Here is a 20,540-nt window from a genome sequence, read left to right as displayed (position 1 = left end):
TTTGCATGTTTTTCTGTTCACGTATGCAGATAAAGTGTGAATCATTTGCATGATCAGATTTGCTGATCTAACATCTACTCCGAGCCTTAACATACTAAACCCACATACAAACACTGAAGCTCAGAAAGGCTTTGTAAAACTTCATGTAAAATGATCAATGAGGTTTCTACATGATATATACACAGTGAAATAGATCCGGTTTCAGTAAACTTCATGGTCTTTGCATTGATGGGTGTAAAAAAAAAAGGGCCAGCCTTTTTTTGAATAACAGTTATATCTCACGCACACCAGAATAAACAGTCATTAATGAGGCAGTCATTGATTCAACAAAGTGTCACAGCACTGAGTCTACAGTAAGCAGTCCTCACTGTTGCTACGCAGTGACAAACTACAGTTCAGAGGAAAGCTCAAGGAAAAATTTAAACCTGGTTTGGAGTTTTTGCTCCAAACTGAGGGTCTGGTCCGCTGCACGAGAGCAATGTGCAGATTTTGTATTCAGTCAATCACCTTAAAGGTGAAGGAAGTTGTATGAACATTTCTATTTAACCAGTGCGTAGGCTGATATATTACTACATTTGCCTACAATTATAGAAACCCTGTATCAAGATATGAGACTATGTCATGATCATCTGTGTGCAATAAACACACATCTCTGGGATGAATAACAGTGTGTGATCATGTATAAGTTGTATAGTTTTAATGTTTTATTTGGGAACAGAATGGTGTGTATGTGTAAGTTTGGTGATGGAGTTTTTATTATGAATGAATGATGAATTTTTATGAATTATGTCTATTTTTATGCTTAAGGACAACAGATGGAAATTAGCCTTTGGCTATAATCTGGTATGTTTACATTCATGTAATTTTTTTTTACATTTATGTTCATTAACATGCAGTCCTAAATAAATAAATACAGCTTTTGAGTCATACACTGTGTAAATATCATTTTATATTTAGGGGGTTTGAACTGTTTCCTCATTTCCTGTTGCAGTTGTTCACTTTTTCTCCACTTCCTCTTTCACCCTTTGTTTAAATGATAAGTAACACATGTTAAACAACAACAACAACAATAAGACAAAACAAAAAAACTTTGCTTTGTCATGTATTGACTGCCATCTTAAGTTCTTCAGCTGTCAAATAGTTTGGTTTGTAAAGTTGTACAAACACTTCAGTTTCAGCATCCAGGTCTTGTGGAGGTTAACTTTGTCAGAAACCTGTGTTTTCACACCATGACAAGGCAAAAATCACTATATGCAAGTAGAGTGAAAAGACAAAGAAAAGGTTAAATTGACAGCTTAATCAATAAAAGTTGCTGTCAAGGTTGAGTAGTGCGGGAGTTGGCTTATCTCTGTAAAGAAGCATTGCTGTCTGTGTTCTCAGATTGGTTCCAGTTTATTGGAATAAAAGTATGTGGTTTTCAGAGTCTGTAAGTGGTAGAAATCCTTACTATTCTGAGCCAAATGACTTATGATTGACCAAGTTCATCATTTTCAATTCGTAATTAAATAAGAAAATAATAAGAATAAGAAAGCGTCTTCTCTCATAAATGAACATGGCAACACAGTTTATGTTTGCAAAGTTGCATCTGAACAAACCTCAAGACTTCTGAAACAATGTCCTTTGGATAGACAAGACCAAAGTGTAGGTTTTTGACCATAATTCACAGCATCACATTTGCAGAAAGCCAAACACAGCATATTTGCACAAACACCTCATACCAGCTGTCAAGCATTGTGGTGGAAGGGTAATGAGTTTGGCTTGTTTTGCAGCTAAAAGATATTTGCAGTCATTAACTATTCTTTATACCAAAGTATACTCAATTGTGAGGCCACATGTCTAACAGCTAAAAAGCTTGGCCCAATGTGGGTAATGCAACTGGACAATAATCCCAAGCACAGAAGCAGTAAATGGCTTTGGTGAGATCTTAAGAGACATTAAGATAAATGAAATGAACTGAAGCAACGCTGTAAAGAAGAATGGGTCATAAAGTCGTCCACAATGATGTGAGACTGATAAAATCATACAAAAAAATATTACTTCAAGTCACTGCTTCCAAAAGTTGCTCTATAAGCTACTGAATAAAAGGGATTTCTTATTTTCTCACAGGAAAAGTCCTGTTAAACCTCACTTTTCATTGTTCTGGTCACGTTTGTAAAAGTACCTATAACTTTACTAAAAAAACGGCAGGCTTTTTTCACTGATTAATTCCAGCCATGCACCAGAATGCTATCCCTTAACTTTACAACAAACCAAAAGTCATATTTGAACCCCCCCACAGCCACAAACGTGACCCATGTCTCCCTAAAAAGACGGATATTTGACTGTTCAGAGAGAGTGGGCGGAGCGAGGGCGGCGTTAAACACGGTTTGGTCCCTGCGGCTTTCCGTAGATCAGGGCCTGGGTGTAGCTCCCTGTAGCTGCGTAGGAAACACGTAAAAAACACCACTTCAGCCAGAGAGCCCGGAGGTGTCTCTTATATAAAGAAAAACGTAATATAACGCGTACAACATGCACTCGGTCACGCTGGACAGCAGTGGTTCACCGAAGAAGCGCTCGTTTTCTCGGGGAATGAGCGAGGACGAGTCTCTGCGCAGTATTATTAAAGAGGTGAGAGGACAAAAATCACGGCGTCGTTAACGTTAGTGTCAAACGTCACAGCTGTTTTAAATAACCGAATAAGTTTGGTGTTTTTAATTTGTTCAACACTTAAAATAAACAGACGGCTAGGGTAAACGGAGCAGTCGTCAGGCCCGTCGCTTCACTTCACTTCCTCGGCGTTACCGCTGTTAGCTGTTCGTTGTTTTGTTGTTGTGGCTCATGATGATGAGGTGATGATGATGATGGTGATGCTCAGACTCCGCCTGAGATGTGTTTTCGTCTTCTCATCAGACTGACAGCTCCTCCAGACGTGTGACAAGAAGCGACAGCAGAGCGAGCACCCTGAAGAGGAGGAGTGACAGCCAGGTAGTAGCTAGCATAAAAACTGACACTCGATGAGATGAACTCATTGTTGTCTCAGTGTTACAACATTATATATGTGATGGACACGCAGTGCTACCTAATACCTCTGGGATGAGACGCTTGCATAGGCCGAGAGTCTAAAGGTTTGTACTCAAAGGAGCTTGCAAAGAAAGGCGTCTGGACTTCTTTAAGTTACTTGAAGACGTTTCACCTCTCATCCGAGAAGCTTCTTCAATTCTAAGGTCAAATGGTGGAGAGTCCCAGATATAAACCTAGTGGGAGTAACCCCCCACAGAGGGACAAAAGGACCCCCTGATGATCCTCTAATCGCCTGAGCCAAGGTGTGAAACTGGGTGTGGGTCCCAATCAGCCAGAGTTTCGGGTGTGTTCATTGTGAAACCTGGCCCCACCTTATCATGCGAATTCCTGAGGTCAGATGGCCCAGGATGTGAGTGGGCATTAAGGCATCTGGGAAGGGATCTCAAAACTGGCTTATAGATGGCAGAGAGTTGGTGTCGTAAACCCCCGCCTCTGTTCAAAGATGGTCGCTCACAGTGGACATAGATGGCTTCTTTCACTCCTCTTTCAAACCATCTGTCCTCTCTGTCCAAAACGTGAACATTGGCATCCTCGAAAGAGTGTCCTTTATCCTTAAGATGCAGATGGACTGCTGAGTCTTGTCCTGTGGAGGTGGCTCTTCTGTGTTGTGCCATGCGCTTGTGAAGTGGCTGTTTGGTCTCTCCAATGTAGAGGTCTGGGCATTCCTCGCTGCACTGTACAGCATACACCACATTGTTAAGTCTGTGTTTTGGCGTTTTTAGGTTTGTGCCTTGTGACACAGAGTGGTGTCTAGTTATGGTCAGTCGTGCCAAAAAGTGGATAGATGGATATCTACTTTATAGATCCACAAGAAAAATGATTATGTTACAGCAGCAAGATGAAGAATAAAAATAATGCAGCCTACAATATTTAACAAAGTTAAAGTGCTACAGGGGTCTAGTAAAGATCTTATACTATGATAGAATGGAAAAACTTTCTCTCATAATATAACAAGTACAAGTAAATATGAAGACAGTTTAAAATAGTAAGAGCAGGACTGGCATTGTGGAAGAGTAATGCAAACTGCATTAGTACATAATATGTATGCTATAAGTGCATGAAGGTAATAATAGAAATATGTGTGGAATCACATGTCGGACAGGTGTGACCACCTGTCATAGAACGAGGAGTTATTATACAGCTTTATAGAGAATGATGGGAATGATTTCCTGAGTTGTTATGGCAGTGAGAAGGAGCTCTGCTGGGTCAGAAGTGTGGAGCAAAGTGGGTATGATGAGTTGTCCATGACAGAGAGCAGTTTGATCACTGACTTACGGTCTCTAACTGACTCGAATGCCTCCAAATTCCGGCCAATGATGGGTCCAGGCTTGAGGATTAGTTTGTGGATCCTGCTGACATCTCTGGCACTGGATTTATAAAGTAAATGAAATTGTTTTTTAAACAGCTGTTGATATCTGTAAATATCTGGGTCTTTCTTTGTAGTTAGGAGAGAAATGTTTGAAATGAAAACCGTGTGACTGCCAGTAGTGACGGGAGCAGTAAAACCATGAAATTGTACTTTCCAAATTGCAGAAGATGGTTTGCTTCTGAACTTTTAGTACAGCAATAAATGGCGATATCTCGTGTTTTTATGGCTTCCTTATTTTTACTAGTTCAGTTAAACTTGTACTAAACAAACTCGTCTATCTGAAAGCTCCGAAAGCATGTTGTACAGCATGACTAACCCAGTTTTAAAAGATTATTATTAAAATAAAAAAGTCACAGGTTAACTAGATATTTTGTAAAAACCGAGATGGTTGTATTTCTACTCGGTAACTGACAGGGTGACTGCAAGGCTACACATTCCCAGGACCCAGAAACTGAAGCAGCTACATTGAGTTGAGTTATGATTTTAAATTTGTTTGTGTATGTTTTTCTTAATGGGATCCTTTTGGTCAGGAGATCAGTCTAATAACTCCCAACTAGAGCAGAGCTTTTGTCTGCGTCATCAATTATGTAAAAAGCCTATCAGTTATGGGAAAATGGCCACAATATTAAATGCGGAAACAGAAGTGCTTCTGGCAGAGATTTCTTCCTGTTAAGGAGGCATTTCCTTTCCTACTGCGGCCAAGAGCTTCCTAAAGGGAACATTTCTGTCTTCATTATGTAAGTTGTTGACCTGACTTTGTAAAGTGCCCCGAGATGACCGTGTTATGACTTGGCATGGTATGAATTGAAGGGAAAACATTTACAATGTTTATTTTCCATTCAGTATTAAGTCATTTACACGTGTTTGACAGCAGCTGTCGGCATTAATTGATTTATAAATATAAGTAACAAACTCCTGTAAGAGACACGTATGAATAAAGTGGACAAATAATCAAAGCTACCTTTTGTAAGATGCAGTAAAGTTTATTTTGATGCTTATAATAACTGAATTTGTGTAACTTTAAATTTTAAGGTCATCGTTCGTGTTTGAGTTAAAGGGGACCAACAGGAGAGGATCCAGTATGCCTCATTTAAACTGCTTTGTGCTGATTTTAACTCAAAATACTCAAATGTTTTTTATTAAAATTATTTGTTTTCCTTTCAGCAATCTGAGCAGGACCTCTTCATGGGACTACCAGAAATGGTAACGATTTCTCACCATTATCCTCCTTATTGTTGCTATAAATATAATGATGTTTACTGCTATTGAAGGCTGTGCTCACAGTAATAAATCACAGCAGTGAAGCATATTCCTTTACATAGGGAGGCATTGTCACGCTACCACAGGAGGCCTCCCACAGATTGTTGCCTCTGAGAGCTCAACGAGCACTCCCACTGACTGGCATGCATTCTCCTGAAGTTGCCTACACTGATCTGTTACCGTGTAACTTTGTGATATAGCTAGAGCTGCAGGCCAGCTATGAAGAGGCTGTGCAAGAGCTGCGTGGGCTGGAGGTCGAGCGAGAGGCTCTGTTGTTCCAGGTGGACGTCCTGCAGGACACGCTGGAGGGTGTAGAGGAGCTGCTGGCTGAAGCCCAGAGAGAAGCTGGACAGGCTAGTTTGGTAAGTCCAGGTCGAGCCAAAACACGAAGTAAAGTCTTAAAGTCTCTTAGAAATCCGTGTGTGTGTGTGTGTAAGTAAAGTTTGTTGTTTGTGATTACAACAGATTGTGACACTAACGAGCTGCTGCTGTCTCTTTACATTTGTAGGAGTTGGAGCGAGAGAGGGAGGCCAAAAGGAAACTGGAGAGCATGGTGCACTCTTTGATGCAAGAAGTGGAAAGATTAAAAGAGGTAAAGTGAGACCGTTTATGTAAGCTTGCAGAGGCTCCGAATTTGTTTATAAAGATGTAAAGGGAACCTATTGCGCAACAGTCTGTCAGGCGTGTGATCGCTCGTGAATATGAATGATGGCGATGCTATGTCGTTGTTTTGTTTTTTTCTGGGTGTGTAACCCGGAGACACGGCAGGCCTGGGCATACAAGATTTTCTGTGTGTTGTGGTTTAGTTTTGTCCTTAAGGGTTTTAGCAACTGAGTCTCGTCTTTCTGGGAAAAAAGCCCTGAAAACGAAATGAAGAAGTTAGAAAAGTACAGAAGTACTTAAGTATCCAAGCCACATTTGTTGAGACTGGCACAATCAATTGTTTCAATTACTGTTACTCATTTTCCACTCCTGAAACTTCCACGCCTCGTCCATTCTTGTGTTGTCCTTATAAAAACAATTTGTGGTGGTGCATAACACGTTTTGGAGTAATCTCTTCATTTTTCATGGTGAAAAGAGTCTGATCACTTGACCTCTAGCCTGGTACCCCACTTAATTATGCTGAGTGTCTAGTGTGAAGGACAATCAGGAGTCTGCACAGGTTATTCTACTTTAAACCTGGACTTGATGGTAATGCTCTTCTTCAAGAGTCTGACTTCTTGCTTTTCTTATCTTCTCTGTTTAGATAGTGTTAGCTGAGTGGAGAGTAGGAATAAAAATTCTTAAGATAGCTTTAAAATATACAATGTTGTGCAAAAGTCTTGGGGCCACTCCTCATTTATTTATATTTTGCTTCCAAGGAGACAGACATTTTTGATTTGTTTTTTGTTGTTGTTGTTGTTAAGCAGTTTAATACTTACCTATGACTCATTCAAGCTTAAAAAAGACACCTAACTCAAGGGATTAACCAGTGCTGTGACTACACATAACAGACAACAATTTTAGTTCATTTTTAAACATTTGTTCTGATTTATTTAGTTAAAATGTACAGAAAAAGCCAAACGTGACACCTTTTGGGGGCATAAGACAATATTTTTGCACCAACAAGATGGTTCTCAAAGAGGCAAAAACAAAAGGCAGCCAAAATCCTTTTTGTTTGTGTCTTATATACTTTATTTGTATGTTTACACATTTCAATAAATTACTGCACATATTTCCTGTTTTCCTTCCAAAAAGAGATGATTGATGGCTCAAGATCATTAAAAAAACACTGTAATTATATTTTCTATGAATGAGCACTGCTTATGCTTTTCTTTTTTTACACCTTGCAGGAAGGGAATAACAAACTATCAGGACCAGGTGAGATGGCTAAAGCAACAATGCAGGGACACAAAATAAGAAATGATGCCAACAAAGTCGAGAGCTCCTCCTCTCACAGCAGCAAAGATGAATTGGGAGCTGCAGTGCAAAGAGGACAGAGTGAGGGCACAGAGGAGAAGCAATGGAGAATGGTAAATAAGCCCATGTGTCACCAGCCTTCTCTTGCACTGGGCAGCCTGGTCGCTGAGGATGGGGTCCACCAGAGACCTTATGAAAACGGGGCAGCAGATGGACAAGATCCCCTGCTGGATGAAAACGACTCGGACAGCATAAGTGCCTACAAGGATGCATTCGATGAGACTCCAGAGCAGGACAGGATCTTTCCAGGTGACGGAGACAGTTTGGAGCTGCCCCACGATGCAGAGAACACAAAGAAGAGCCTGCCTAATAATGGAGACGCCCTCAACAGTGAGGTCGAAGGCACCAAAAACAATGAAAGCTGCATTTTGTCTTAAATTTATGTTTCATCTACTACTGAGTAAGGTCAGAGATAAAATAGTTCATAACGTGATAAAATCCAGCAGCATTTTGATTTGAAGTTAGACATTTCTGTTCTTACAAAAATCAGTTGAGATTAGATGTATTAGATGTTGCTAGTCAATAGTTTGACATTTTATGAGAAAATGATTAGTAGAATAACTGTGGAAATAATTGGCAGCTTAATCTATAAGGAAAAGTTGAAAAGATTAGTTAGAGCCCTAGTTATGATACATTGTAGTAGAAGTTACATTTTTAAAAATTGTGCTGAACGATCTCAGGTTTACAAGCTGAAATTTCGCTGACTACTTTATGTTATTTGCCAATCATTTAATTCAAGTCTGTCGTAAGTGTTTGGGTTTTTCCTTTTTTTAATGCACGTTGCAATACATGGAACATACTCCATGTTGCTTTGACTGTTTACCTTTTTGATTTTAAGAAGGATATTTTATACACAAGAAGCAGTCAAGACAAAAGTCACGATTTATCTGTCTCGGTAAGAATCTCCACAGCAGCTGTTTTAGCTTCAACCAGAAGAAGACATTACAAACACAGAGGTTTCTTTTCTGTGAAGTTATTGTTAACTTAAATTTGATCATAAGGATTTTGATCAGGCTGTGTTGCTGGTTTCTCTCATGTTTTTCTTGGACTTGGAAGTCTGGTGATTTCAAATAGGCAGTTCATTTATTCAAAGCCTCAAAGTCTTAAAATTTTTGTGTTTTTATTAAAAAAAATAGACAGAAAATGGATTTGGCTGCATTTGCACTTTTTAAAGTTCTTATATTGTGACATTTATTTGTCAGATTACATTAAAGCCAACATTCCCTTTTTTAACCAAATGTGTCAGCCAGACCTGACGAGCTGACCACTGCAGGCTGGATTTTTTTTGTCTGGCTGCAAGGACATGCTGCATGTTTGCACATTCGCAGTGGAACTTGCTGAACTTTGCCTCTTCAGATGTCTTTCATTGCTGTAAAACACTTTGTATGTAACATTTTTAATGCCTTTTTACTTTCTTTTTTTTAAAAATTGTGCCAGAATCAAAAGTAGACTCCTCACTTCATCTATGATCCGTAGCCTGCACGAGCACCTATGAATGTATACTGATTTCCAAAATGCACACAAGTTTGTGTCATTTGAGTGTGTTTGCATGCAATACTATCAACTACATGTAATGAATAATATGTCTTATTTGCTGTTACAAATACTTTTTAAAAGGGATTTTCAGTGTCAGTTTATTTTGTAGACAATGTATCATTCTTTTATTCCCCAGTTTACAAAGTCGATTTAACAAAGTCGACAAATAATTAAAGTTTTGAACATATCAGGCTGGACTTTAATGATTAGAAAAGCATATATTGATAAATGGATCTCTTGTAGAAGACAGAAGCAGAACAATAAATCTGCACGGGTTATGTTGAAGTTGCTGCATTTAGCTGTGTATCATTTTTGGTTTTAATACAGGTTGTTGACTTTGTACTCTGAGGTACTTTTTTGCTAGTTCTTTATAACCTGTAGCATCGACTGTCAAATGTATGTAAGTTTAGGAGGTTACTGTTATTTTAGTGCTGTGTGGTGATACTGTGGTCACTTCTTGAGCAGTCAGGTGATGGCAAATGAATTATAACACCAACATCCATAGGTGCTGGACAGTTCATTTTCAGGTTTTCCCGGTGATACAAAAAAAGAAAAGGAAATGACCTTTGACATGTTGCTGTGCAGCCAAATTGGTTTGTTTTTTTCTTTGATTTCAAACAAAAGTACTGAAAATACATCCTTTTATGTATGATGCCTTTTTTCTGTTTGTAATATTTTCAGCTCTGTCATTGGCTTTGAAATAGATATTCAGATTTAAATGTTAATGCCATACATTTATATCATAATAAAATGAGTGAGTAATGCTTTGTGCCATTTCTGTTAACTTGCATTTAAAATATGGAGAAAGTGAATAAAAACAAATAATGACTTAATAAGCAGCTTGACATTCAAGCCTAATTATCAAGGAACGTGCTGACGCCTGCTCATCTTTCAAATCTCTGATGATCAGTTAAGCACCTCATTTTTAGGAGACTCATGACCGATCGTATAACTGATTGTATATTTAGTACACTAAAGGTAAAGGTCGCCTTTTCTTTTTCAGACTGATTTCTGGGAATCACATAAGATAACAATTTACAAATGAAAGCAGGAATGGAGAGATTTCTGTTTTCTTCACTTATTTTGAGCACATCGTGTTCCATCCTTATTTGCACAAAAGATGGAAAATCAGGTCATCTTTACTTTCATATTATGAGTAACTTCAAAGTAAGTGACACAAATGTTTGCAACTAAGTAAATCATTTTAATTACTTTCTTCTTTATAAATAGTTTTCAGTTTAGTTGTAAACCTATTAATCCTATTGGCCATTATGGGGATAAAAGAAAATGCACCATCTTCCATGTCTTAAGATTTTACATATTGGGACACAATTAAAAAAAAAATCAATCTAGAACATCAATCAAATTTCAATGAACTGAAGCAACGCATGTAAGGAAGATCGGGCCAAAATTCCTCCACAACAAGGAAAGTTATACAGAGTCATACAGAAAATGATTATCATTGTTGCTGAAAGTGTTTCTACAAGCTATTGAAACATGAACTTACTTTTTCACATTCTTACGTTTTATTAATTGAATAAATGACAGTGCAATGTTGTTTATCTGAGGTCTTATTTAAATCATTTATTTGAACCTGGTAAGAATCACATTTGTTAAAAAATGACATCCTGATAAATATCGTAATATAAGACGTGTGAGTTAACTGTTGCCTCCTACGGGGTTCGACTGCACAAACATGCAGAGGGGAACAGCCATTGTGGTTCATAGTTCAGTTAGGTTCATTGATTTTGACACAAGAGTTCCTAAATAGTGTTAACTCCATAAAGGCAGCACAGATTACAAAAATAAAGTTTTGAAAAAAAAAAGTAATTTGACTAAAATGTACAGAATGGACTCATGATTATAAATTTTTAAAGATTAGTAAGTGAAAAAACATGAAAAGCAAGAAAGATCATACAAAGAGACCCCAACAGCTGGCTTCTATCAGTAACTACTTATTTCAAATACTGAAAGAAATCTCAAAACATCCCTTTTTCTTTCTTCATTTTCAGCTGTTTCCACTGCGGCAAGCTCACAAACTCATCTTTGGTCATTCCAAAGACGGTGGTGAAGTCAGTGTCAGAGAGGTATTTCTGCAAATGAGGTGACAAAGTTTAGCGGGTGATGGCACACGGGTTATTTTTTAAGCTGCAGAGTTTTACTGGTGATGGTTGTAATCATCACTAAATTAATGAATAAGCAGATACACGTACAAATCTTGAACTTAAATGTGGAATTGATGGGAAATGGAAACATTGGGAACGCGCGTACATACCTCTTTCTGTTTCGGGTCAACACCTTCTGGCAGCTCGTTGGCAAGCTTGTTTTTCAAATCGTCAGGTGGGAAAGACTGAAAACTTTTCACACTGTTCCCTCCGTTCTGCTCCTAGAAAATCACATTAAAAGAACATTTTAGTTTATATTGTATTATTAATCTCAATCTTTGAGTATACAAATCACAGTACTTTATTAATGCAGGTTCTGGCCCTTATTTCTACCTTCATTATGAACTTTTGTTTGGCCTTTAGGATTCATATTCTTTATTTTGTTTGGTTTCTGATCATGTTTAGAGCATTTATATTTATTTACTTGTTTTAGTTCGTCACTGCCTCCTCAGTGTCCTTTTGCATATTGTTGTCAAGTCTTCTCCAGAATAGTTCTTGTTTTGTTTTGTGAGTCATTTTGCTCTTGTGCTTTGTCCTTATTTTTATTTTGTCTCACTGTCCTTGATTAGTTTCACCTGAGTCTTGTTGCTCTTATGTTTCCACTTTCGCTGATCTCTTGTGCCCATTTAAAGCTCCAGTTTGCTTGTTCTCTTTATTGTGTTGTTCACTTAGTTGTGTGTCTGTGGCAGTACACACCCAGTGCTCCCAGTTACTTACCTGGCTTTGCTCTTTGTGTTTGGATTCTTGGATTTTGATTCATCATCAATAAATATTTTGAACTTTTGCCTTCTGTTTCCTACACTTGAGGGTCTAATATAGCTACACTCCACACTGCAGATTATGATAGGAAAGGCCTATAAATTTTAAATCTTTTAAATTCAATAATTCACGAGCTAAAACTTCATGCTAACATAGAACTTTGTTGCAAGTTTTAACCTAAACAGAGTTTGAGAAATGAATAAAACTTTACATACTGCAACAGTAACATTAACAGGTGACGCTGTATCTCCAAACTCCTTCTTCAGCTCCTCATAGCTCTTTCCTGACTGAAAGAGAGAAATATTTGTAAGATTATTTTAATTATAAATGGAAATCCACATTTCAGCTCAAAAGCATAACACTCACACTCCATTTGGTGGGATCCCAGGCTGTAAACCACCCAGTGAAGGTGGGTGGCTCGAAGCCTTGCTTGATCAAGACAATGGGGGTGTGTGGATCTCTGTCACCCGGGTGGGTCTGCAGATACTCTTGGCTGGTTGTCAGTGCCTCTTTGCGCTCCTCCTCATTTGCGTCTTTACCGACCCAGATAAACACCTGGAGAAAAAGCAGGATGTGATTAAAGTGGTGGAGTTTATTTATTTCATTGTTATGTTCATATTAATAACCTGTCAAAAATCCTACCTGGTCCCATGTGTCCAGTAGCATGACATCATCCTCGCTGAGGTCATCCTGTATGAAGTGAGTCACCTCAGTCACAATGAAACGCCCTGTCTTATTGGAGCATTCAAACAGGCGTGGCTTATGGTCCAAAACTACCTGCTGCAATCTGCGGATGGCACATAACCAAGTGAAAGCAAACATATAGAAAAGTCACACTTGAAGCTGTTGGTTCACCTGTTCATACTATCCTCACCTCTTGTCATTTGCATAGGGAGCTTTCCCCCCAAGCAGTTCCCAGAATTCAATGGGCTCCTGACCCTCTGCAATAATCTCTTCAGAGCCTCGTGGTGAGTTCTGGCTGATTGCTGAGCTGACCTCTTTCGCCATGGCTCTCTCATCTCCACTTGATCCCTGGTTTACAAAAAGATGCCACCCCCGACCCCAGAGCTCATCAATAGGCCTATATTTTGCTAAAAATGTTCATTTTATTTGATTTAATCTGGTTTTAGAAAATGAGGAAAATCTTGTGACATGTTTGTTATTCTTATGAAGGAAATTCATGAATGCTGAGTCAGCAGCTGGTAGAGATGAACTGTTTGACTCAGCAAAACCACAGCAAGGGCAGATGCTCACCGACAGACAGACCGAAAAGCCAATCAGTCCTAGTACTTTGATATATATATATATATATATATATATATATATATATATATATATATATATATATATATATATATATACTATGTATATATACTATGTATATATATATACTATGTATATATATACTATATGCTCAAAAAATGCATCCAACCAGTTATATTCATTCATGGTTATTGACCATCAATTTGTTTCCTTAACAGCCTCCACTCTTCTAATGATGCCCTCTTTCCTTTGGTATTTGATTCTCTTCAGCCACAAGAGTCTTAGCTATGATAAGCCCTGATGAGAGATGCTAAGGTCTGACTTTCGGTTCCACCCAAAAAGTGCAGAGGCCTGTCTGGGCCTGCTGAGTTAGTCAGCTCGAAACTGTGAGAAACAATTTCTCTACAGTCCTTACAGCACACTTATATTAAAATCTTAATAAAAACCAAAAATTACTATCTGTACATTACTTTATTCTTTTTTTGGAGGAAGGACATCCACCATTAAACTCTTCTAAATCAAACATGTGGAGCTACCACTGTTGCAACCCCTTCAGACAAGGGAGCAGCTGCTTTTACTGTTTCTAATTAATTCAGGGAAAATTTACATGCTTGTTATTCTTACTAACCTTAGGGTACCTAAACCTTAAATACTGTTCGTTCAGGTGCCTTTAAAAATCAGTTTGATAAGAATATTTTACTCATTAGCCCTTAAAGCTTCATCGTAAAGCCACATCGTTGAATTACTGCAAGAACCCATCATCTGTTCCTATTTTCTATGTAAAGGTGATAGACAGAAGGGGATTTTTATTAGTCTCTTTTCGGCAAAGGGACCTCACCTATGCACCCAAAACTCAGACTTTCAAAATGACTATTCTCTTAATTTAGAAAAAATATTTTTTTAAATACTGTGTGAAATGTGACTCACCCCTCACTGTGAAGAAAGAAATCTCCCCAAATAGTTAGACATTTCTCTCCAGATATCTTTCATCATGAATTATATTACATTAAAGAAGAGACAAAAATGCTCTAAAGGGCCTGTCAGTTTCTCTGTCTAAAATAAAGTTGTATCTTTTACCTTTCCGCACCAGAGATACATTCCTGTTTGGCTCTTGAGCAAAAACACATCACTAGAGTTTAGAGAGGTGGCCAGGGCTGGGACCTCAATGGTTTTTGTGTTAAACTGGTCAGTCCCGTGAACCTGGAACAATCTCACTGGAGGCTCAGGTTCTGAAGATCCTTTTCTAGATGTGCCGCCCTAAAGGGAAGAACAAAAATATCCTGTACAGAGTAGCACTTTGTAATAGGGCAAGCAACAAACGGTGTGATTCCCATAGAATTTAATAGCATTTCAATGTATGTCATCTATAATCACAATGTAGTTTAACAATTAACAATTTAACATCAAGTTGGTAAAAGTTCAACTTTTTACAGATAAAAAAGGAAAGGAGACATTATACTGTCATTTTCCATAACTATATCTAATGCATAACTAATTTGAAGTATTGAGCAAGCAATGCTGATGAATGCATACTATTAGGTAATTTACTGGAAGAACAACTAAAATTTCTCCATCTTCAACTTTAAATGTTGTACTTTGCAGGGTTTTTTTGTGTAAAAATAACAAAAAGAAAGCAAATAAATTATTAAACTGTGCAAATGAAAAAGCATAAATATATGTATTTATATATCATATTCAATAATTTATTGTTGATTCTCTTGTGTCCAAGTCTGGGTTTGCGTGTAATTTTGCAGTAATTTTAACTGGAAATAAAAAATATGAATTAAGATTTGGCTCCATCAGTATAAAAGATCACATGGGCCTATGCTTGTTTTTTCTTATAAGTAGAAAAGGGAGAACGATTATTAGCACATTTTTATATGCAATGAAAGCCGTGTCCTTTCATATTTTATATGTAATATACAAGGACAGTTGAATTGTGAAACATCCATGATGCACACCAGAGTAAATGTACAATAAAAAAAATTAAACGCTCAAGTAAGACACCAGTAATTTAAATTACTTGCAGTATCATTTGTGACTCTTTTCATTAAACAGTAACGTTGTAAAAACTGAATGATTCTCTTCTTATTCTAGAGTATCTAACAGTGAGGATTTATAGGTAAATATAATTTCATTGTAATGCATTGAAATTCCACTTAGTTTTAGGGAAATTCTACCTACCATATCACGTATCATAAAGTGTTACCCTGTACTGTTACAAAACCAGAAGTGGGGTGTTTATGTTTCAAATGAAATAAGGGTAAGTTGAGAGAAGAGTCTTACTTCAAAGATAACCAGTTTTCCTTTGAAAATTGCCATGAAGTGTCTCGGCTCCCTGCCCATAGTTACTCTCACTTGAACAGGCTCTCCGTTGTACTTTTGATCTAAGCTCACAGCCTGGAAAGCCGAGGCAGCCAGCTCGTCCTGTGTCGCATGACGCCCCTGAAATTTCAAGTGACACAAATCTCATACGGTACAGTGACACATACAAAGAGGTTTAGGTGTGTGATTGTGAATTGCTTTAACTGTGACCTCACCTGCCACATATAGAGCAGGTAGCACTTCTTGTTGTTAACCAAGTAAGTGTAGAGGATCAGGTAGCAGTCTCCTCCATAGAGGTATCCATACCACTGGGGGTCCATAGGGGCTAGCTCAAGGTTTTCAATTCTCCACACCTGGGCAGGTCAAAAGTAAATTAACATGGAATATCTGCACTTTCTCTGTGAAATCACCAACATGAATGTTTAATTTGAAGAGCTGAAAGCTTCAAACAGACCATAGAGCAGCATCAGCAGTACTTGATTTTCTCCTGATATAAAGTTTTAAAATCTGTAAGTATGTTAGTGACCCCGTGAGGCTACACCGGTAATTACACCAGAAGGAGGGGAAATAGGTGGTTGAAGGACAGAAAGCAGTCTTTCCTGTTCTTTAATTCTGATTAAAAAATAAATAAATAAACAAATAATAACTGAACTCTGTGTGGTTTAAAGAGGCCCACAGGTTTGAGACTGATTACAGCATAATCAAGTCATCATTGCTGGTTTTACAAAGTAGGCTGTCACACAGAATGAGGACTTTTTTTTAGATACTTAGCATGAGATTTTGATATTTTGTTTATTTATTTTTGGTGACATATCTGTGAAACCCTGTTCAAATGACACCATGAGATTATTATTTCGACTTCTAGCTAGGTTTTTAATGACTGATTGTTACATTTGATGGACTGTTTATGACGTGGGAGGAGTCTTTGATGCAGAGGACTGTTTGATGCAACTGCATTACTGATAAAAATGTTAAATTTAAAGTTAATTTATTCCTATACCTCTACTTGACCTGTGCCATCGTCCACCATCCTCTCTTGTGCAGCAACCTCTGGCTGGGCGTGCATCAATGAAGCATCAAATTTCTCCTGTGTGACATGAGCTAAAGAAAATATGATGATAAAGCAATGTTATAAAGATACTGTGATCAGAAGTAACTTGTATTTATGTTGGTTTTCTTTTAAAATCTGAAGACTTTTTTGTTATATGTGTGTGTGTTTCTTTCCCCTCCTCTGAATTCACAGCTACACGTACCGATCCTTCCTTTTGTGTTCACTTTTCCCAGACCTTGAGTCTGGTCTTTCACAGTCCACCTCTGGAACAGCTGCTTGAAGAGAGCTGACTCTGCCCCATCATTCTCTGTCTCCACATTTGTAGTGATCGGGTAGTTTTTCGCTTTAATGAAGTCCTACGACGGCAATTCAATTACAACAGAGGAAATAAATATGACACCTTTCATCAGTTAGGTAAAAGCTCTTAACAGTTCCTCTCACCAAAGCTCTGGTCATAGCGGCCTGTCGTTCTTCTTTGTTTGCTTTCTTCCCCTTCCATACAAAGATCTTTACCCCTCCCTGGTCCAGGATGTAGGAGTCCTAAAATAATAAGATTATTCGTAGTAATTTTACAAAACTAAGTCATTATATTTTAGTAAATATGGAGTTTTAGCTCTAGCTCATTGTTGTGGTTGAATATTGTGTATATTTGTTTTTTGTTTAACGGCTCACATCATGGTTAAGAAGATCCTGAACTAGTGGTCTCGTAGCAACTTCTGTGACCCTCATCTGGCCGTCTGCATCTGAGATCCTGAAATGAAAGTCGTTAACAAATAAAATACTGCAAAATTGAATCTTAACATAGGTATGGTATCAGTTGTCGGTGAGCTTCTCACTGGTAAAGTGTGAGTTGTCCCTTCTGTTCTTGGTCAACTGCTTCATCAGGAGGTCCGTCCTTCAGCGCTACGGTTCTTTCTCCAAGCGTCTCTGTCATGAGCTCCATGGCCTGAGGAGAACTGCTTTCAGCTTCCCCCTCCACCACTCTGATCTCTGCCCGACCTCCTCTCTCTCTGTCCCGGATGTCTTGGGCCAGCAACATGCCCTGAGAAACAGCAAAGTAACAGTTTACTTCTACATACTGGACACTCAGTACCGTAATCTGCAGTAATATCTTATTTTCAAAAGTATTTTTAAAGTACAAGCTGTCGCAATGTCCAAGAGTTGGGAAGCTGGAATATAATTTGGTCAATTCCTCAGATAAACCTTGTTTTAAACATCCTATTAAACATGTAAAAACATGTGAGTTGGTTTTGTGAGCACTGCAGAAACAGACATCCTGGCAGAAATAAACTGTTAAACTGTTTGTGTGTGCTTCTTAGATCAGAATCCCCTTTAAAATAAGTCATATTTGAATTAACATTATGTACCTGTACTTCACTTCCAGCCTTGTACTTTGTCTTTTTTTTAACTGTGTTTTTAATGCGCACCTGTATTTCTTCACTTTTAAATCAGTGTTATTTGCTTTTCAGTTCAGACTTTCTGTGAGCATTTGTTTGAAACCTCTTTTATCGTGCTACGTTTGCTTGTCCGAACATGTGAGCTTACTATTTAATAAATATGACTGAATCACCTACAGAATAAAATTACAATATGCAAATATTCACTAGATAAAGGCTCTTTATGATTTAAAAGTTTAAGTCACTTTTGCAATGATATCATCTGTATCTTAGTTTCTTCCTGCAGAAACCCTTTAACCCTCTGCAGGAAGAAGGAAATCAGCTTTAACTGTGCACACCCACAACTCTTCATAGCAGATTTCATAATGATACTTAACTGGCAAAATAAGTAAAAGTATTAAATATTACATACATAAAGCACAGAGTATAGAGATTTTAATATGAGTAATTTAGATTAACTGAACCTGTAACTACACCATACCGGTACAGTTAAGGTAAGGGTAAAGGTTACTCATCACAAGCCCTTTTTGCACATGCTTTTCTTATTTCTTCTTAAATGTATATTCCAGTATGAGTATCCCATCCAACAGCACTGTTACACTTAAAAAATAAAATCTTACTTTGAGCCTTTCTTGTCTGTTACTCTTTGGTCCGTTCCACTGAATGATGTTCTTGCCCAAGTCCAGCAAAAACACATCTGAAAGGTTAAAACTCTTCCAGCTCATCTCCACCTGAAAGAATAAAGCATAAAGCAATCTTTCTGTCAGATATAATCTGTCCAGTAATGTTATATAACTGCTTTGAAGTATGGCTCACCTCCTTGGCAATCACCCTTTTCTTTCCTTTCACATGGAGCAGTCTCTTCACATCATATGTGTTGGTTTCAGTGTGTCTCATGCCTGATGCAACGCCGCCTTTCTTGTAGCTAAAAATATTGGCATGATAATTGTTGTGGTTTCTTTTACTTTATATTAATAACTACTGTGCTGGCATTCACTCACATTATTCCTTGTTTGAAGTAGCCCTTGAAAGTGTCAGATTCGTGGTCCTGGACCTCTCGGTACTGAACCGGGGAAGAGCCCAAAAATTCATCAAGCTGTACGGTGTAAATAGCAGCAGAACCCTGCTCATCCTGAGTGGACTGTGAGCCGATCCAGTAGTGGATGTTATAAGACAGAGAGTTGCCCACCTTCTGGGTCTGGAGAAGTGCACAATTGTGTCAAGACTGTAGTGTATAGCAGGAATCAGAGTATTTAGTTACCACTGACTACTCAAAGAACAAAACCAAATGGAAAAGTGTTGAAAACCAATAGCAGAATTAACTACATAATATGCAGTCCTTGAATCTAACAGTGTAATAGTGCATCAGTGGCCATCACAGACTTACAAACAGAAGCACGTAGCAGTCGCCTTCAAAAAAGCTTCCGTAAGATTTCTCAGGAACTTGAACCAGCTCCATTTTCTGTTGCACAACAACAAAAACATAGTGTCTTTATTTTCATGTTCACCAAACACATCTATACATCAGATTTAACAACTACTTCAATCATCACTGCTCATCACCTGCCAGGACAAACAGCTGAATTAGATTTTTGATTTCTGATTTTTTTTTAAACAGCTACAATATTATAATTGTCAATACTGCAGCAATTAAAATTACCTCAATTCTCCAGATTATAATCCCAGGGCTGCGGGTTACTGCTCGAAATGTTTGGTCCATGTTGCCTGGATGCACTCAGTTTCAGCGGCACTTTGGAAGCTTAGTTTTCCTTTTCTGGAAGACTAAACTGATATTTTAGTGCACTGAAGATAATTTCCTTCTTTACAAACGTATTTACAAACTACAAACCAATTCAAAATCATGTGAAATACTGTTTAAATCTCATAATGCAAGAATTATCCAGCCATACATACCCAGTATCCTTGTCTGTAGAGGTTCCTCTAAGCTTATATGATCTCCCAACAGCTGATTTTCCGACTGATAGCCAGAGACCCTCAGTTCTCATCCTGATAGTGCTCCGAAAAGATTTGCATCACTTTGCATGTTTCAGGAGGTTACAGAGCATTCTGCCCAGTCATTGAGGAAGAAGCGAAATCCTGTAGGCAAATGTGCTGAGAAAAAATGAAAAAAAGGATTGGCTCATATTCAAATAGACACACAGTAACACTGACCAACACGTCTATTAGTTTCCCAGCCCACTCGGTCCAAGACTGCCACATTAGCACCATATATGGATACCTGTGAGTACATAAACTGTGTGTTAGTAAAACACGTGATAATGAGCTTACAGGAGGAAAAGTATGATATTCTGTAACTGTGCAGCGGACAGAATAATATTGTAGTACTACAAATTGTGTTGTAGTATCTGATAATGATATGTTACTGCTAATTACTG

At 38.0% G+C, this 20,540-nt stretch overlaps 2 protein-coding genes across 3 annotated transcripts; one reads left to right on the top strand and one right to left on the bottom strand.

The window, feature by feature from the left end:
• Window positions 1–2,366: 2,366 nt before the first annotated feature.
• On the top strand, window positions 2,367–9,948 carry LOC309707157 (uncharacterized protein). The gene is made up of 6 exons (XM_082534301.1): window positions 2,367–2,607; window positions 2,890–2,964; window positions 5,594–5,632; window positions 5,890–6,051; window positions 6,198–6,281; window positions 7,522–9,948. Exons 1-6 carry the CDS (start codon window positions 2,509–2,511, stop codon window positions 8,023–8,025), a joined length of 963 nt encoding a protein of 320 aa, XP_082390427.1. The 5' UTR covers window positions 2,367–2,508; the 3' UTR covers window positions 8,026–9,948.
• Window positions 9,949–10,639: 691 nt separating this feature from the next.
• Window positions 10,640–20,330, bottom strand: avil (advillin). 2 transcript variants are annotated; one of them, XM_082533417.1, is made up of 20 exons: window positions 20,059–20,330; window positions 19,805–19,931; window positions 19,532–19,606; window positions 19,146–19,342; window positions 18,961–19,069; window positions 18,765–18,875; window positions 17,584–17,789; window positions 17,420–17,498; window positions 17,189–17,287; window positions 16,950–17,103; window positions 16,697–16,797; window positions 15,912–16,049; window positions 15,658–15,816; window positions 14,449–14,628; window positions 12,983–13,140; window positions 12,751–12,895; window positions 12,475–12,663; window positions 12,324–12,395; window positions 11,460–11,570; window positions 10,640–11,277 (listed from the first exon to the last, which is right to left on the bottom strand). In XM_082533417.1, the coding sequence occupies exons 2-20, from the start codon at window positions 19,862–19,864 to the stop codon at window positions 11,164–11,166; spliced, it is 2,457 nt and encodes an 818-aa protein (XP_082389543.1). In that variant the 5' UTR covers window positions 19,865–19,931; window positions 20,059–20,330; the 3' UTR covers window positions 10,640–11,163. The 2 variants fall into 2 exon arrangements, with proteins under 2 accessions (XP_082389543.1, XP_082389544.1); XM_082533418.1 differs by having other exon boundaries at window positions 19,805–19,926.
• Window positions 20,331–20,540: the final 210 nt, after the last annotated feature.

Source organism: Aulonocara stuartgranti (assembly GCF_965226115.1).
Source record: "Aulonocara stuartgranti genome assembly, chromosome: 5".
Taxonomy (NCBI): domain Eukaryota; kingdom Metazoa; phylum Chordata; class Actinopteri; order Cichliformes; family Cichlidae; genus Aulonocara; species Aulonocara stuartgranti.
Note: the sequence above shows the minus strand (reverse complement) of the source record. Positions and strands in the feature narration are given on the sequence as shown.